Source organism: Fusarium poae, chromosome 4, assembly GCF_019609905.1.
Source record: "Fusarium poae strain DAOMC 252244 chromosome 4, whole genome shotgun sequence".
NCBI lineage: Eukaryota > Fungi > Ascomycota > Sordariomycetes > Hypocreales > Nectriaceae > Fusarium > Fusarium poae.
In genome coordinates this window covers 2,690,379-2,705,054 of record NC_058402.1, presented here as the reverse complement: position 1 = coordinate 2,705,054, position 14,676 = coordinate 2,690,379, and the positions used below count along the sequence as shown (strand labels likewise).

The 14,676-nt window shown below is 47.6% G+C and overlaps 7 protein-coding genes across 7 annotated transcripts; 2 read left to right on the top strand and 5 right to left on the bottom strand.

Moving 5' to 3' along the window:
- Positions 1-195: 195 nt before the first annotated feature.
- FPOAC1_010938 (uncharacterized protein) lies at positions 196-1,722 on the bottom strand (the record flags this gene model as incomplete). Its single annotated transcript, XM_044855325.1, has 1 exon — positions 196-1,722. One exon carries the CDS (start codon positions 1,720-1,722, stop codon positions 196-198), a length of 1,527 nt encoding a protein of 508 aa, XP_044702638.1.
- Positions 1,723-2,921: 1,199 nt separating this feature from the next.
- On the top strand, positions 2,922-4,006 carry FPOAC1_010937 (uncharacterized protein; the record flags this gene model as incomplete). The annotated part of the gene is made up of 2 exons (XM_044855324.1): positions 2,922-3,007; positions 3,067-4,006. 2 exons carry the CDS (start codon positions 2,922-2,924, stop codon positions 4,004-4,006), a joined length of 1,026 nt encoding a protein of 341 aa, XP_044702637.1.
- Positions 4,007-4,180: 174 nt separating this feature from the next.
- Positions 4,181-4,624, bottom strand: FPOAC1_010936 (uncharacterized protein; the record flags this gene model as incomplete). The annotated part of the gene is made up of 3 exons (XM_044855323.1): positions 4,181-4,365; positions 4,417-4,540; positions 4,592-4,624. 3 exons carry the CDS (start codon positions 4,622-4,624, stop codon positions 4,181-4,183), a joined length of 342 nt encoding a protein of 113 aa, XP_044702636.1.
- Positions 4,625-5,881: 1,257 nt separating this feature from the next.
- FPOAC1_010935 (uncharacterized protein) lies at positions 5,882-6,855 on the top strand (the record flags this gene model as incomplete). The annotated part of the gene is made up of 2 exons (XM_044855322.1): positions 5,882-6,345; positions 6,405-6,855. The coding sequence occupies 2 exons, from the start codon at positions 5,882-5,884 to the stop codon at positions 6,853-6,855; spliced, it is 915 nt and encodes a 304-aa protein (XP_044702635.1).
- Positions 6,856-7,202: 347 nt separating this feature from the next.
- FPOAC1_010934 (uncharacterized protein) lies at positions 7,203-10,565 on the bottom strand (the record flags this gene model as incomplete). Its single annotated transcript, XM_044855321.1, has 7 exons — positions 7,203-7,977; positions 8,026-8,155; positions 8,206-8,512; positions 8,566-9,435; positions 9,490-9,578; positions 9,625-9,764; positions 9,823-10,565. 7 exons carry the CDS (start codon positions 10,563-10,565, stop codon positions 7,203-7,205), a joined length of 3,054 nt encoding a protein of 1,017 aa, XP_044702634.1.
- A 619-nt stretch (positions 10,566-11,184) lies between these two features.
- Positions 11,185-12,041, bottom strand: FPOAC1_010933 (uncharacterized protein; the record flags this gene model as incomplete). Its single annotated transcript, XM_044855320.1, has 2 exons — positions 11,185-11,965; positions 12,016-12,041. The coding sequence occupies 2 exons, from the start codon at positions 12,039-12,041 to the stop codon at positions 11,185-11,187; spliced, it is 807 nt and encodes a 268-aa protein (XP_044702633.1).
- Positions 12,042-13,912: 1,871 nt separating this feature from the next.
- On the bottom strand, positions 13,913-14,578 carry FPOAC1_010932 (uncharacterized protein; the record flags this gene model as incomplete). The annotated part of the gene is made up of 1 exon (XM_044855319.1): positions 13,913-14,578. One exon carries the CDS (start codon positions 14,576-14,578, stop codon positions 13,913-13,915), a length of 666 nt encoding a protein of 221 aa, XP_044702632.1.
- Between the last annotated feature and the right edge of the window lie 98 nt (positions 14,579-14,676).

Here is a 14,676-nt window from a genome sequence, read left to right as displayed (position 1 = left end):
ATAAAACAGGCGATGAAAATACCCCCAGAGCAATATTTAATTAAGCATATCGAATACCAAGCTACCTGCTTCAGCAAATCTGTCTGTCGATCCTTGCCTTCAATAAGCGCCTCATTTAACAACCCATGTCTCTCGACTCCATGAACGCCTATCCCAAGTCAATCGCCCAGCCTAAACTTTTTCTTAACCCGTGAGTCAAGCCTCGTCATCCGAGTCATTGTCGTCGCTCGGCGCCGCAAACTCATCGTCCAAATCCTCGTCCGTTTCCTCTTCGGCCTCACTGCTCGTCCCCTCGTCTGGGAAAATGGCAAACCAGTTCTCTTCGTCTTCATCATCATCCTCATGTGCGTCCCCGAGATCGCCTCGTCGCTTAACATCTGGTTCGAGGTGTTTCTTGCAAGCTTCGAGTACACAAGGTCGAAGCTTTTCCAGCCTGCTGATGACCTCACGAAATCGCTTGATGCGAAGTCTTTCCATTTTCCAATCCCCAGCCCAGATGTCTGGTCTGTGCCCGTTGCTCCCAGTTTGAGGTTTTCTGTCTTGGAGTCCTTCCTTCGTGCGTTCCTTTTCCTGCGGTTTCTCGTTCTCGAGTTGTCTGAAGAACCGTAGGTGGTGGGCGCGCAGAAACAGTTCGGTTGAGAGTGGATGGAGACCATCATTGAGGTGTTTATTCCAGATTTTGATACGGATTATCTCGCAGCAGACTGCCTTGAGCGCACTCACAAGTTCTGACTTTGAATCAAACCAGTCGACAAAAGTAAAACTGCCACGGGTGTAACGGGGGCTGATGATGATGGTCAGGGTGTGGATGTTTGTCATGCTAGGTGCTTGAGCAAACATATTGATGGCATCAGCCATGAATTCCTGGGTATAGTATTGGTATCGGTTGTGATCAGCCTGCAAGGTGATGTAGCGGAACAGACAGGCGTACTTTTTGACGTTGATAGTCCCAGGTTCATGGACCGCCTCTGCTCCGTTGTCATCAGACATGTCGTCGTAGGTCTCTCTGTGGCCTCGCTCAGGAACATAAGCGTTGCTTTGGGCCAGCTCTTGGATGTTGACCATCATGTGGGACTGCGTTAGCATATCACGAAGACGATAGAGAAAGGTATTCTCGCCATATAGCACTCCAATGGCTTCGTTGAAGATCTTTTTGCACGTCATAAGAATATTGATGTCCAGACAGGGTTTCTCTCGCGCGTAGACCCTCTTCCAGCCGTCGTATACGGGAACGGGCTTGTGGGAGACGAGGAGGCCACGATAAATCTCCTCTCGGATTTCGACAGGGAATTCCAGCAGGCTTCTATTGCTTGATGCTTGAGGTCGTAGCGGGAGAGTGGGGGCAGGAGCAGGCTGAGGGCTCATAGTAGCATGATTGAGGAGGGAGGCATGTAAAGAATAATTGACGGGAGGTCTAGTCTTTCTTTTTGGCGGCTTTGGATACTTGCGAAAATGCCCTGGGATAGAGGGAGGAGTGTTCGTTTCATCTTCATCAAACGATTCCTCGTCGGAACTTTCTGGACGAGCGCCCCAGGCAAACTGGTTCGTGGGAATTCCATACTCCTTAGCAAATTCATGTAAAGGAGGTGCTTCGATTCTCAACCTCTTTGGGCGGTCTTCATCTGAGCTTTCCGTGCTCTCTTTACTTCTCTTGCTGCTACTCGAAGCGACTGAGCTGGCTCGTGTATTAGTCCCGGAACCGACCGTGACTGTGGACGACATGGTGGAAGAATGATGTGAGAGACGGAAGAATTGTAAAAGGCTGAATAGAGAGGAAGAGAGCATGAAGGAAGTAAATGACCCTATATATACATGGACATAAAACGTCTGTGATTCAGAGTCGTTAAAGAACGAGAATGAGAATAAGAATTGGGAATTGAGAATCAGGGATTAGGAATTGGGCCACCAGAGAAGCCAATGTGTGTTTTTGAGGCTTCACGTAGTTTAGGAAAAGGGGAGCCGTAAATGTTTCCTAAGCCTCCGCATATCTTAGGTGAAAGGGGGGTTGCTAGTGCATACGTTCTTTGAGATGTCGCGATCACCGATGTGGAATATCTACTGCAGTATTCTTCCAGATCCAAGTGATACTGCCCGTAAACTGAACCAATTACTTGATTAGCACCAAATAATTCAAGTCAACATATCGTGACAGAGCAATATTCAGGGCGTTGGTATTCGTTCCTATGCTAATACAGTAACATCGACAACTTGATAATGGCGGAACTTGACAGATGCCCTTATGGAATGCACACTCTCTTTTCTTCGTGGACTGATGATGCTGTATCTGGTTCTCCCTAACATCAAAACCCACACTATCTATCTCATCCTGGTCCAATGACTTGATCTCAACAAGGCTGAAGCAAGTGAAACGTTAAGAAACAAGGCCAGTATTGTTTCTTTCCATCGATTCTACCTTGAGGAAAAGTAAAGAGGATTATAGAAAGATGCTATGGTTAAGCGTTATGACTCCCACAAAAGCCCTTCGGTTATCTGACTCAGACTTCCCAACAAGTGTAAGTAATATGTGTTCTGGAACTATTTCGAAGGATGCGATGTAGTCTATTTTGCGCCTTTCGGTTGTCAAGTGGATACAATTCCTGGACATGCACAAGATCTAAATTGATCTATTAGATCTCCAGATAACGTTACTCAAACTCAATTGCCTGTTGACACTCGACATATAAAGGGACTGTTCCGAAGCCTGACAGCTTTATCATCCAAATCAATTCTGTCAACCCAGTCCAAAGCCCAGCTGTTCAATTTCCTAGCTTTTGTTGAAGAATCGTCTTTAGTTTTAATAGGGCGCATTCAGGCCGATTCTCGGAGTTAAGAGCGGTAATATATTCGCCTCCATCTCACCCTATATCTTGACCTCCCTCTATACTCACTTTTCCGATACTTCAACACATACAACCTTTATCATGGGATCTCTATACTTCGACGCCAAACTGCCATGGATCAAGACACCATGTCTTCTCAGCACTCAATTATCTCGTCTTACAGGCTGGTACGTTCCCCTCTCTCACCCACCTTGACTTTGGAGTGAATTGACTAACACCCTCCAAGCAATGTCTTTCTCAAGCTTGAAAACCTTCAACCTTCAGGCTCTTTCAAGACCCGTGGAATTGGTAATCTCATGACCCAAGCTGCTGCCGCTGCCACGGGTCCTGTTCATTTCTACTGCTCTTCAGGTGGCAACGCCGGTCTGGCGTGCGCAACATCTGCTATTTCGCTCGGCCAAAAGGCCACAATCGTTATGCCTACTATTATCAGCCCACTCATGAAGGGCAAGCTACTTGATCTGGGAGTAGAAGTACATCAGAAAGGCAAGAACTGGGCCGAGTGCGATAAGTACATGCGCGAAGAGCTGGTGGCGAATGATCCTTCGGCTATTTATGTTGCGCCATTCGACGACCCTCGAATCTGGGATGGAGCAGCAACTATGGTGGACGAGATTCGGGATCAGCTTGAGGGCCGCGTCGACGGTATCGTCTGTAGCGTTGGTGGCGGCGGTTTAGTCAACGGCTTGATGCAAGGTGTCGAGAGTCGTCCCTGGCTAGGCGCAAAGCCCGCCGTTCTGGCCGTTGAGACCGAGGGAGCCGACAGTCTTAACGCAAGTGTTCTCGCGGGCGAGCACGTAACACTGCCTGAAATGACTTCGATCGCAACATCTCTCGGTGCTACAAGAGTGTCTGAGCAGACGTGGAAGTGGAGTCAGCATCCTTCAGGGACGATGAAGAGTCTTGTTGTGTCTGATGCAGATGCTGCCCTAAGTGCTGTGCGTTTTGCGGATGATGGACGACAACTGGTTGAGGTAGCGTGCGGTGCAGCCTTGGCAGTTGCTTATCGAGGAGACCTCAGAAAGGTTCTCGGGGAGGGTTTATCTGATGAAGAATGGAGTAAGAAGAATGTCGTGTTTGTGGTCTGTGGTGGTTCTGGTGTTACATTGAGTATGCTGTCTGAGTACCGGGAAAAGTACTCGGGACAGTCATCCATCAAAGTCTAAGGAGATATAAATATGGATAAAATAAAATGAAATAAAGAAAAAGGCTTCATAGACTATAGACGCATATATGGCTGGACTTGTATCAATTTTGCTGTATATCGGTCATAGCGAGTTCTTCTCTGTAAGTAAATGGCCTCGTTGCTCCAGACTCCGTTGATACCCATTCCCAATACACTATCGTTTGCTTGCACCTCGTCTACCCTTTGAGGCTCCCTTCTCCGCCTTGGCCTGGTCAACGAATTCCTTCATGATTTGATGTAAATCAGGATTCTTTCTAGCAAGAAGCAGCACGTCATCTGTTGTGACGGTTGAACGGCCTGCATGATTGCTGAAACTCTCTAGATCGGTGGCTACATTTTCTGTTTGTGATTATTAGCGCGCACTCTCTTGATCTGAATGAAGCTTCGTACCAATTTGTGTCCAAACAAGTTCTGTGAGTGCACCGATGAATTGCGGTGTGGCGTTGCGGTTGCGACGGAGGGACTCTTCATCGACGATTTGACCAACGGCGTACCACAGGGCAGCCTTGAGACGCTAAGTTGGGTTAGTTTTATATATGCAACCAGAATCAAATCAGGATTGTACCTCTCGATTTTCATCGCCTGTTGTATCCGCCATGTTAGAGACTCTTGATGTGTAGATGTTGAATATATTTGGACGCGTCGCGGGGCAGTAGAGAAGGAGATGGCGTCTATTACTATGGCGGGGTACCTACAATGTAGACCAGACAACAGTCTTGTTAACAACTTACCAAATGTCAGCACAAATAGAGACCTCTCATCTGAAATACGGCTATCTTGAAGTACTATCTAGCAAACATGCTGTCAGTATTTGTTTGGTAAGTTGAAACACTTGAAGCATTGGGCTATGACAACTGTATCTGCTAAGACAGCCTCATCTTGTAACACAGCATACCCATGTAATAATATGACCTGCATTGCATCGTAAACCAAGCGAGGAAAAACAACAACAAGCCATTTAATGCAGGGACAGTATTGCTTATTGTTCCTTTCATTTGAACCCCCAAATCGGTAGTCTAGAGCCACTATTCAATCTACATGCATACAAAACAAAAACAACCTTTCGGCATTTGATCCAACAACCCCTGTCCATCTCAAGTCCTTGTTTTGGTTTGGTTTGGTTTGGTTTGGTAGTAAAGAGTCAATTGAAAACGGCTCCCTCCTTGAAAAGTTCAAGTTATTTTAGGGCGATCGAATTTCGAAGTTGACATCATTAACCCAGTGCCGGAAGATGAGAGAAAGACCCTGATGATCGGCAGGTACTTGCTCCACAAATGTAGCATATCTTAGTACCTACCTACCTACCTGTAAGCAGTATAATCGAAGATTCTCTATCAACATTTCTATTGTAAATAATCTACTGATTAAACATCAATTGCGTTATAATTAGGTACTCATGCTCCAAGAATAAAGAATGTATTAATCGAATATAGGTAATCATCTGACAAAAACTCAGCCTTTCCATTCCCCTTATACCCCCCAGAGAATCAAGGCTGTGCTCCCCCTTCTCATCCAATCATAATCCATTCAGCCACACACCACTTGTCGTCATCACCAAGTTCGGCTCTGCTAGCATCGCCACTTACAACATGATCAGCCAAAGCACGGCCATCTCCATTCAATCAGAGTTGCATGTGTTAAGGGTCAATACCATCTATCCTTGGCCAATCTACGTAATGCCTTGCGTCTTCCTGCTTGCTGGTGGAGTTGAGGAAAACCACTTATTAAACCACTTGCTTCCTTCCAGTTCAGCTCACTTTATACTCCCCCTTATACACACCTACTTCTTCTACTATATCAATATCAATATCAATACCAATCAATATCTCTATTCCCTCAAAGATCATAACTAATCATGGGTGCTAAAGCCGGCACTGCCCTCAAGTTCCTTCAATGGTTCATCCGAGGCATCCAATTCGCCTGTGCGGCTCTCATCCTCGCCATCTACTCCTACTTCCTAGCAACACTTCATAATCACGACCTCTCAATCAGCAACAAAATCCGGGCTGTAGAGGGTATCTCTGGAATCGCTGTCCTCTACACCGCTGCCGCTCTGCTCCTCCTCTGCTGTCTAGCCGGTCGCACACTCTCGTCTTTGTTGGCTATCATCCTGGATGTCGCCTTTATCGGTGCTTTCATCTATGTTGCTGTCGCCAATAAGGGTGGTGCCAGCAGCTGCACTGGATATCTAGACACCCCCTTTGGGCGTGGTCAGGCTAGCAACACCGCTGAAGGAAGTGATGGCTTCACTGCGCTGCCCAGTTACCGTACCGCCTGCAAGCTCCAGTCTGCTTGCCTAGCCGTCTCCATTGTCGCTATGTAAGCAATCATAATCATAACCGCACATGTCTATCATCTCAAATCTAACATGCTTCCAGTATCTTCTTCATCTTGTCTATCCTTGTCGAAGTTGCACTTGCCCGCCACCATCGCAAGGAGAAGCGCTTTGGTCCTGGTCCCACCAACGACTACACCTCTGGATACGGCGCCAAGGGTGGCTTCTTCAGCCGCATCTTCCGCCGCCGCAAGAACACTGCTGCTGGAAACGACGACGCTCTGCCCGAGCATGCTCACCCCGACGAGCTCGGCACCTACCGTCAGAGCCATGCTACTGACCGCACGGCTGTCAACAACTTTCCCGATAACAGTAACACCTACAACAAGTACGACAACAACGGCCTCGGCTACCAGGATCCAAACCACGGACGCCAGGATGGCTATGGTCAAATTCACTACCCCGAGCCTCAGTATGGTGTCACACAGCCACCCGTCCGTCAGGCTGAGAACCCAAACTATCGCTACGATGATGGTGTCTACGATCGCGCCTAAGTGCAAACCAGAAAGTACAAAAATGAAAATAAACCAACCCAGAATAATACCCGGTTGGATGCCCTTGAAAGAGCAACCGGTCACTTACGAACCTCCATGTTTACATACCATGATAAATGAAAGGGCTTGATAAGCCCATTAATGACTAATTATATATATACATACACAGACTCCAGTGCCTCAATTTTACATGTCAGGTGATTATTGCAAGACAGTTATCCATGGGGCAAAAGGCAACTCCTCCATTCGCTGGTTCTGGAATTATCCCTTACGTGATATTCATATACAAATACCTTATTGATGTTACTAATAGTACTCACTGAGAACCCCTTCATTTGTAAAAACAACTACCACGCTTCTCCGGGTTCCAATTCGTTCTCATCACCTGCCGCATCTGTCCAATTCAATTCCAGCTTCTCTAGTTCCCTCGAGAAAAAGTCCTGCTCATCTCGCATGGCAGCTCGAATATCTGGTGCAATCTTGTCTGGATAACGGCGTATGTTGAGCCAGTGGGTAAGACTACGCAATGCCTGCTCCAGGGGAAGCGCTGCATCCACCTCGGCGTCGACATCACTTCCCGCAAGCCACTCATCCTTGAGCTCAGGTCGACAGTGTAGATAGATCGCCGTGATCACACGCATGTTGCTCTGGCGCCATTTGCGGCCGCAATATGGGACTTGGTTCTTGAACAGCTTTAGTGTGTAGAGTCGCAGCTCCGGCTGAGGCACTTTGAGGGACTTTCTCAGAATGGTCGACGACTTGTACTGAACAAGTAACAAGTTTCGGTGTGCTTTGTTTTTGCAAATCTTTTGCATTACTCTTAGGTAGTTGATGAGTGAGAAGAAGTTGCGCCATGAGAAGTCTGTTATGGGCTCGGTTGGTTGCATATTGAGAGGGTAGCCGAGTTCGTCAACTTCAGGCCTTGTAGAGGATGCTTGTCCATCACTGTTAGAGTCCAAATCGTCGTCGTGCTGCGTGGGCAGCGATCGCCTTAACTTAATTGGCGGAGGCGCTGCCTCATCTTCGCTCTCTTCCATCTCTTCGTCATCTTCATCGTCTTGTGCCGCATCTGAACTGCTCTTATCTCGGGATTGTGACAACTGGTTGCAGAAATGAAAGAAACTGGAAACGGTTAGCGAATAGCCATATGCTAAGATACTTCTCGCTCACCTGTTCTCGACGCGGTCTATCTTGCTGTCCACTACTTGTTGAACATCTTGATGGGCGAATAGTTTAAGAACGAGAGGGACATAGTTAGAGTCCAGTAGAAGTTGTGTCATATACTCGAATTTTAAGACGTCTGATCAATATTAGTCACAAGCCTAGTTGACGGATATGTATCAAACTTACGAGAAACCCGCAGCCATTTCAGTAGCAAGATGAGAATTCCAGTCATGGCCTTGGATGTGATTTCTCGCATCCTTGCAGCATCAACTTCCTCCAAACTTAATTCCGGTGTCGGAGGTTTTGGAAGGGTTTGCCCTGGAAGTTCCTGTTGTTGCCTATTAGTTGCAGGGCCGCCGTTCATCCCAGGGTTCCCTCTGCCCATTGCTGGAGGGACTTGTTGAGGTTGCTGTGAAACAATTGCTGTCACGTTAAGAAGAATCGGTCGCAGCAGAACAATTACAAGTGATTGAAGATGAGGCAAAGCATCGCGCTGTAACATGTCAGTGTTTCTTAAATACCTATATCTCATACCTTAGTACTCACATAAAACTTCTCCACAGCAAACAGACGCTGTCTGTCCCGTTCAGTTAAAAGCTCTGGTCGAGGGCCATAGTCTATTTCTGGTTTGGGGGCGACCGGTTTTTTGGCCTTCTCTTCTGCCCTGGTCTCTGCCTTGATCTCTTTTAATATCTCTTGCTCTTCTAATGTGAGTTCGTTGAGATCAAGACCTTCGATATCGTCGTCGTCCTCCTGGTCACTGTTGTAACCACGCTCAAACTTCAGGAACCGTTCACGCTCTTCCCAAAGCTGGCGCGTTGCCCGCGTCATCCTGACTCGCGTAGAAAACAGCTCTCCGGCCTCAAGGATGGAGGCGGGGATATCGCTTCCCTCCCATTTTCGGCCAACGACGGCATGCTGGATGCCTGCAGCTTCTTTACCGCCGGCATAATTGCTCGAGGCATCCAGTGGAGGGTACATAAAAGGAAAATTCTGATTCGTCTGGTAGTTTTGTTTCTTACCTCCTTTACCACCCACTGCCGGTGAGGGTGGCGGTGAGGGGGCAGGAGTTGCAATATGTACAGGCTGATCAAGAATCGACGTTCCTCCACTATGAACTTGAGGTGGTGCAGGAATAATACCATTCGCCCCGTTGTTTCGGGACACTTGGCTCGAGAAGGGGGGTAACAAAGAGGTGTTATCTGCTTCTAGAGGAATTGCTGGGCGGGGGGGTACATAGGCTGGATATTTTGATGTGATCTCTTGACGGAAGACGTGGTAGTCCAAGGGTGAGGCAGTGATGGTCTTTTTATCAGCCGCCTTTTCACCCATTTCGTTGGTTGCCTTTTTGATAGCGTCGAGCTCCTCTGTCCCGCCAAAAACTAGTAAGATCGACTTCCAGAACAGTAAAAGTATCTAATACGGCATAAGCTTAAGGGCGGTCTCAGCCAATGGGAGATTGTGACTCACCTGAGTCTGCGGCATGGCGTTTTGTTCATCCCATCGTAGTTTCGAGGTTGCTGTGAACATATAGTCGACCAATGAGGGGTTAAGTTCCACTATTTGTATCAGCTACCATAATACATAAATCTAGGAACAACTTACAAAGTTTCCCGTATGTAGAAGCCATGTCTTCCGGGTCGTTCAGAGTCTCCTGTATAGCGATGTACATGATAGTCATGAGACTCATCAACTCATCCTGGGCTTCTTGGGCGCTATTATGCTGTCCTAGAGGCTCCCCTGACCTGGGATCGATCGTCAGCTCTACATCGCATATGGCGGCATACTTATTTTCTCACTTACCACTGCAATTCAAAATTATTCCGTAGAGCTTCCCATATGACAGGCAGGCCGTCCAAGGATGTGATGCACTCCACCCCAGCCTTGATTGCTTGTAACTGCGAAATACTGGCGACAGACCGGCTATCCCCAGGCGTCGCATTCGGCATAGCGGTGTCGTTCCAGCGCCCCAAAACAAGATATACCAGTTTTCCAATCGAAGCTGATCGTAGCGCAGCGTCGTTAGACTGCACACCTGCAATGGCCGTCTGGACAAACCGTGTCCGGGTGTCGTTGTCTGCATCGTCCCACGAGTCCTGAGATCTTGCTTCGTGCTGCCAGTGCCACTTGAACGCCCTCTGCGCAGCATTGAGACGTGTCCACTGTGTCGACTGATAGTTGAACCATTCATCAATCTCTTCGGCGTGGGGGCCTATATCGGTGTACTCAAAATCGTAGGCAACAGGCTCGGCACGATTAAACTCAGCCACAATATGGCGTAGCTGTTGCAGAGAGAGTGAGTCGGTCGCAGGCGGTTGGTCGTTCGAGGTAGGAGGCGCCATTGGGGCCGCTGGGGGGATGCCTTGCAAAATGTTGCGCTGGAGAGGAGGCCGTGATGCTGTTGGCGGCGCAGGAACGGGTGGGAGGACAGGTTGTTCAGCCTCGCCGGCGAGGTCAGCAATCTCACCAGTATCGGCGACATCTTCTATAGGCGCATCAGGCCGGGCGCTATCTTGGGCGGCCCCTGAAGGCCAGGCGTTGCTCATGGTGTCTTTATGATGTGGTCGTGAGGCTGATCTAAACAATGCCCCGCCAAAGTTGATATTGGTTTTCGATTCGGCGATCAAGTCATCGTCGTGTAAAAGAATTGCTGCTCTTGATGGTATGTTGGGTACCAGAAAATCGCGAGTATCTATTTCTACTGTATCTCTGAAAAGAACAGAAATGATGGATTATTTGTAAACGTGGAGTGACTGACTGTAGACGTGGCCTGGCCTAGATGGTTGTTTAGGTACCTGCAGAGAGATACTATTCCAAGATGGAAGGTACAGCTCGACCTAGGTAGCAGCCTTGGTCGTACCCACCCGATTTTATTGGTGGGTGTAAGGCAGGTACATACTGACCAGACAAACAAGGGTCCCTCCACTTCGACTTCCGACTTGTCGCAATTGCCTTTTGTTAGTGTCAGTTGTCTCAAGCGTCCTTTCTGAATGCTCGAAGGCTTCAACAATATTAGACCACATAGGTAACCAAATCAATTTTTCTTTGATCCAGCCTTTCTTTTTCCCTTTGAAGTCGGTATCCCTATAAATATAAGTACCTAGGTACTAAGAAAAAGATAATAATTATTAAGGTCGGTACTTTGAAGAGTACTTGTTGCATTGATTACTCGGAACCTGCAGAATCTCCGTCAGAATCGTCGCTCTGCCCATCGTCCCCTTTGGATTGTTTCTGTCCTTTTGCCTTTGCCCTCTTCCTGAGCTTCTTCAATCTGTTCATCCTCTTTTTTTTGTCCTTTATCTGCTCCTCCTTGTCCGCCATCTTCTTCGCCTCGGCTGCCTCTTTATCTTCTTTTTCCTTTGCTCGTTTTCTTAGTGATATACGTTGCTTCTTTCCTGGCTTTCGTTTTCCTCCAGCCTCGTCTCCTTTCACCTTTTCATCTGGGCTAGCTTTTCGAGTAATGGAGAGTTTTGTGACCTTCCAAGGAAGCTCAAGGCCCCAGGCTCTGCTGTGCGATCTTGCTAGCACCTCGTCGCCACTGATCGAGGCCATGGCGTATTCTTGCTTTCGTTGTGCCGGTATATCTGTCACCATGTAGTACGATAGCGGCCGGCCACTAACAAAAACGCCGGTGCCTGTTGGCCCAGTGTCCTCTTCCAGCACAACTTTTTGTGTCGCTGGGGCCTTGCTGAAAAGTCGAAAGACAAACTCCTCCTTGTGGTCTTCCTCTGGCTCTTTGTTAGGATCCACGTCCATTTCATCATCTTCCATCTTTTTGGTGCTTCTTGAATTTGAATCCTTCACGGAGCTGGAGGAGACTGGTCCGATATCAATGTCCATGCCCAGTGATTTCGCCATCTGTGCATGCAGCTTTGCACGCAACTCGGCGTCCTGAAGTCCATCATCGCTGCCATCATCCGACACATTCAAATCCTCTCTGCGAACCCTAATGTACTAGTCAGTACTTTATTCTTTACTGTTATATTGCGTCATTACCTTTTTGCTTGGGGAACTTCAAACATGGTGACTTTCTCAATCAGAAGACACCGCGATATCTGAAAATCAACCGAAATGGGGTGTGTGTTATGAGCCTATTCCTCACAATTGTTACAGGAGTAGACTCGGAAGCTCCCCCCTCCAGAGAAAACCTGTATCTTGATAAAGAAGGATGCAAGATAGAATGAGAAACTCTGTGAGCTGATTGAAGCAAATGCCACGCTTCTGGGCTGCAAAGTCAACCTTGCCAAATTTCCATACGTTTTCTTATCTTATCGCTCCGCATAAGCCACCAGAATAAAAATGTCACACTTACCTCTGTCGGGTTAGTGTCGCCAAAAGCCATGCATAAGATTAGCTTGGCTTTGGAGTTAGTTAAGGCTGTTTATTAAAGCTTTCACTACAGAGTAATACAAGTAAGTTGTTACTGTGCCAGATTGGACTATTGATCAGATGCTCAGATAACTGACACCATCTGGCCATTAGTAAGAAAGGGCTTTAGACTACCTAGGAAGCGTTGTTTGTAGAAATATGTTGGTATTTGAACTCCAACAACAACCCAACCTGAGCAGGAATGCCTACGTCTACCTCCTGTAGGCTTTACGATCCTTCCCCCGACATTAGTTCAAGCATCACCTTCAGCTGAATCTGCCAACCAATCAAACTCATTCCCGCCCTTGCAGAACATAAACCAACGACGCCATCTCCAACGATGGCCACTATCAGATCATCCATCGACTTGGCTTTCAGCACGAGAACAAGGGAATATGGTCCGAGCAGCGTGATAGGAAATTTAACTTCCCCTCGCGTCGATGGTGCGACAAAAGTGTTACCTCCTCTATTCTCATCAAGTATAAACGACATCAATGCCCCAGACGAGAAACAGAGATCGTCGTGCAAGACTTCTATTCCAGTATAAAATAGCTTCGCTAGACCCTGGCGCGACGTCGAGAGGAGCTGTTGGTCTCGTCGTAATTTCAGCCTGCATACGAATTTCCCAACATGGCTTGAACGAACTATCGATGACAGCATTATTATAGGTATATATATATATACCTACATGCATAGCTACCTTCCTAGTACTGAGTTGGGTAGGAACTGACTCTATCCTTTCACTTCCTCTTTCCTTTGTGAACTTTTCACAAACACACCCACGACAGCATCACCTTCAAACAACTATCAAGTCATTCACGATGGAAAGCATGTCTTGTTTCATTGCAGTTCAATTCTCTGCGGATTACTTCATCAATACATAAGGGAATTCGATCTCAGCAGCAACATTCCTGCTGACATGCCGCCTGACAAAACATCTCCGCCAGAAGACGGGAAAGGGTATAACCAGCAGATTTGTACCCAGAATGAAGAAAGAACAAAGAAAATCAGGGAACGAGATACGCCCTTGTTTCGCCTCAACCATGCTTAAGTTCAGCCATGCAACAGCATCAGTCTGAACTCATTGCAGAATTGACAGCTCTGCTCGATGAGACATCGACTCATCTTATTTCCATCGTTCCACAGCGTCATTAGCCTCTAGTCGTCCGTTATCCTGTCTCGTGTATCAACAACTCTTTTTCACCTTCGGTCCGGCCTTTTCACCCTCAATTAATTTGTCGTCGTCGTCGTCCTCCTCCTCCTCCTCCTCCTCCTCCTCGCTCCGTCTACTTCAAGGTAAGGTATCCAGTGTTTCGAAATCAGTGCAAGCCGCCCAATTCAGATTGCCAACACCATCCGTCATAAAAATAGGAAGAAAGAAAAAATAACTCCAGTAGGTATTTTTACAAGCTCGCTAACGAACAGACCAGTCAGTGGTATTCATGCTCATTGCAAAGCCAACAACATTTGATGCCGGCTTTTAATATATCGTCAAGTACGAGCTTCAAAAAAGAGACGCAGAAGCCTAGTTGCCATTCCAAGAATATTGATGCATGGTGTCAAAAGAGCCTCTTGTGGTTCCATTATAGACTGATGTAGGGTGTTGTTGGCTCGGCTCTGCCTTCGTGGGCGATGCTCCGGTCGTTGTATTCTTATACTCGTCTTGGGGGAAGGGGTATGGTCGAGTTTCGTTGTTGGCATATGCCAAATTTGTGTTATGCTCTCCGGCTGCCGACGTCCAGGTATGCGGAGGCGCATAGTAGTCCCTTGAAGGCACCGAGGGTGGTCCAGATGTCTCTGGGTGGTAGCTTGGTTGAGCAACTTCGCTGGGACTTGCGTGCACAGGAGCATAAGGGGTGTATCGGTATTCTGGAGATGGTTCGTTGTTCGCTACGGAGCCTGAACTCCTTATCGAAGGGTGACTCATATGCCGGGGGCTTTTCAAGGGTCTCGGGTTATCGACATAACGAGGGATGTTCATCGCCTGCTCATGGCCTCCAAGCGGAGTTGTCTGTATAGATAATTGCGGGGGGGCAGTCGTCGTCTGCATATAGGTGTACTGGGACCGAACCGGTGGGTGTTCTGAATCATTGGTTACCATGGAAAGAGGTGCCGGAGGCTCCATTGATGATTGAATGGACATCCCTTGCGGCTCGGCAGGGAAACTAGCTGTGCCCGTCAAGGGCCCCATTGTTGCTGTTGGATAGTTCTCCGCGCCAGATGTCGGAACATGTCCTATTGGTACCTGAGCCGGAGGAGTTCCCCAGGTTGGATAGGAGCTATCATCTC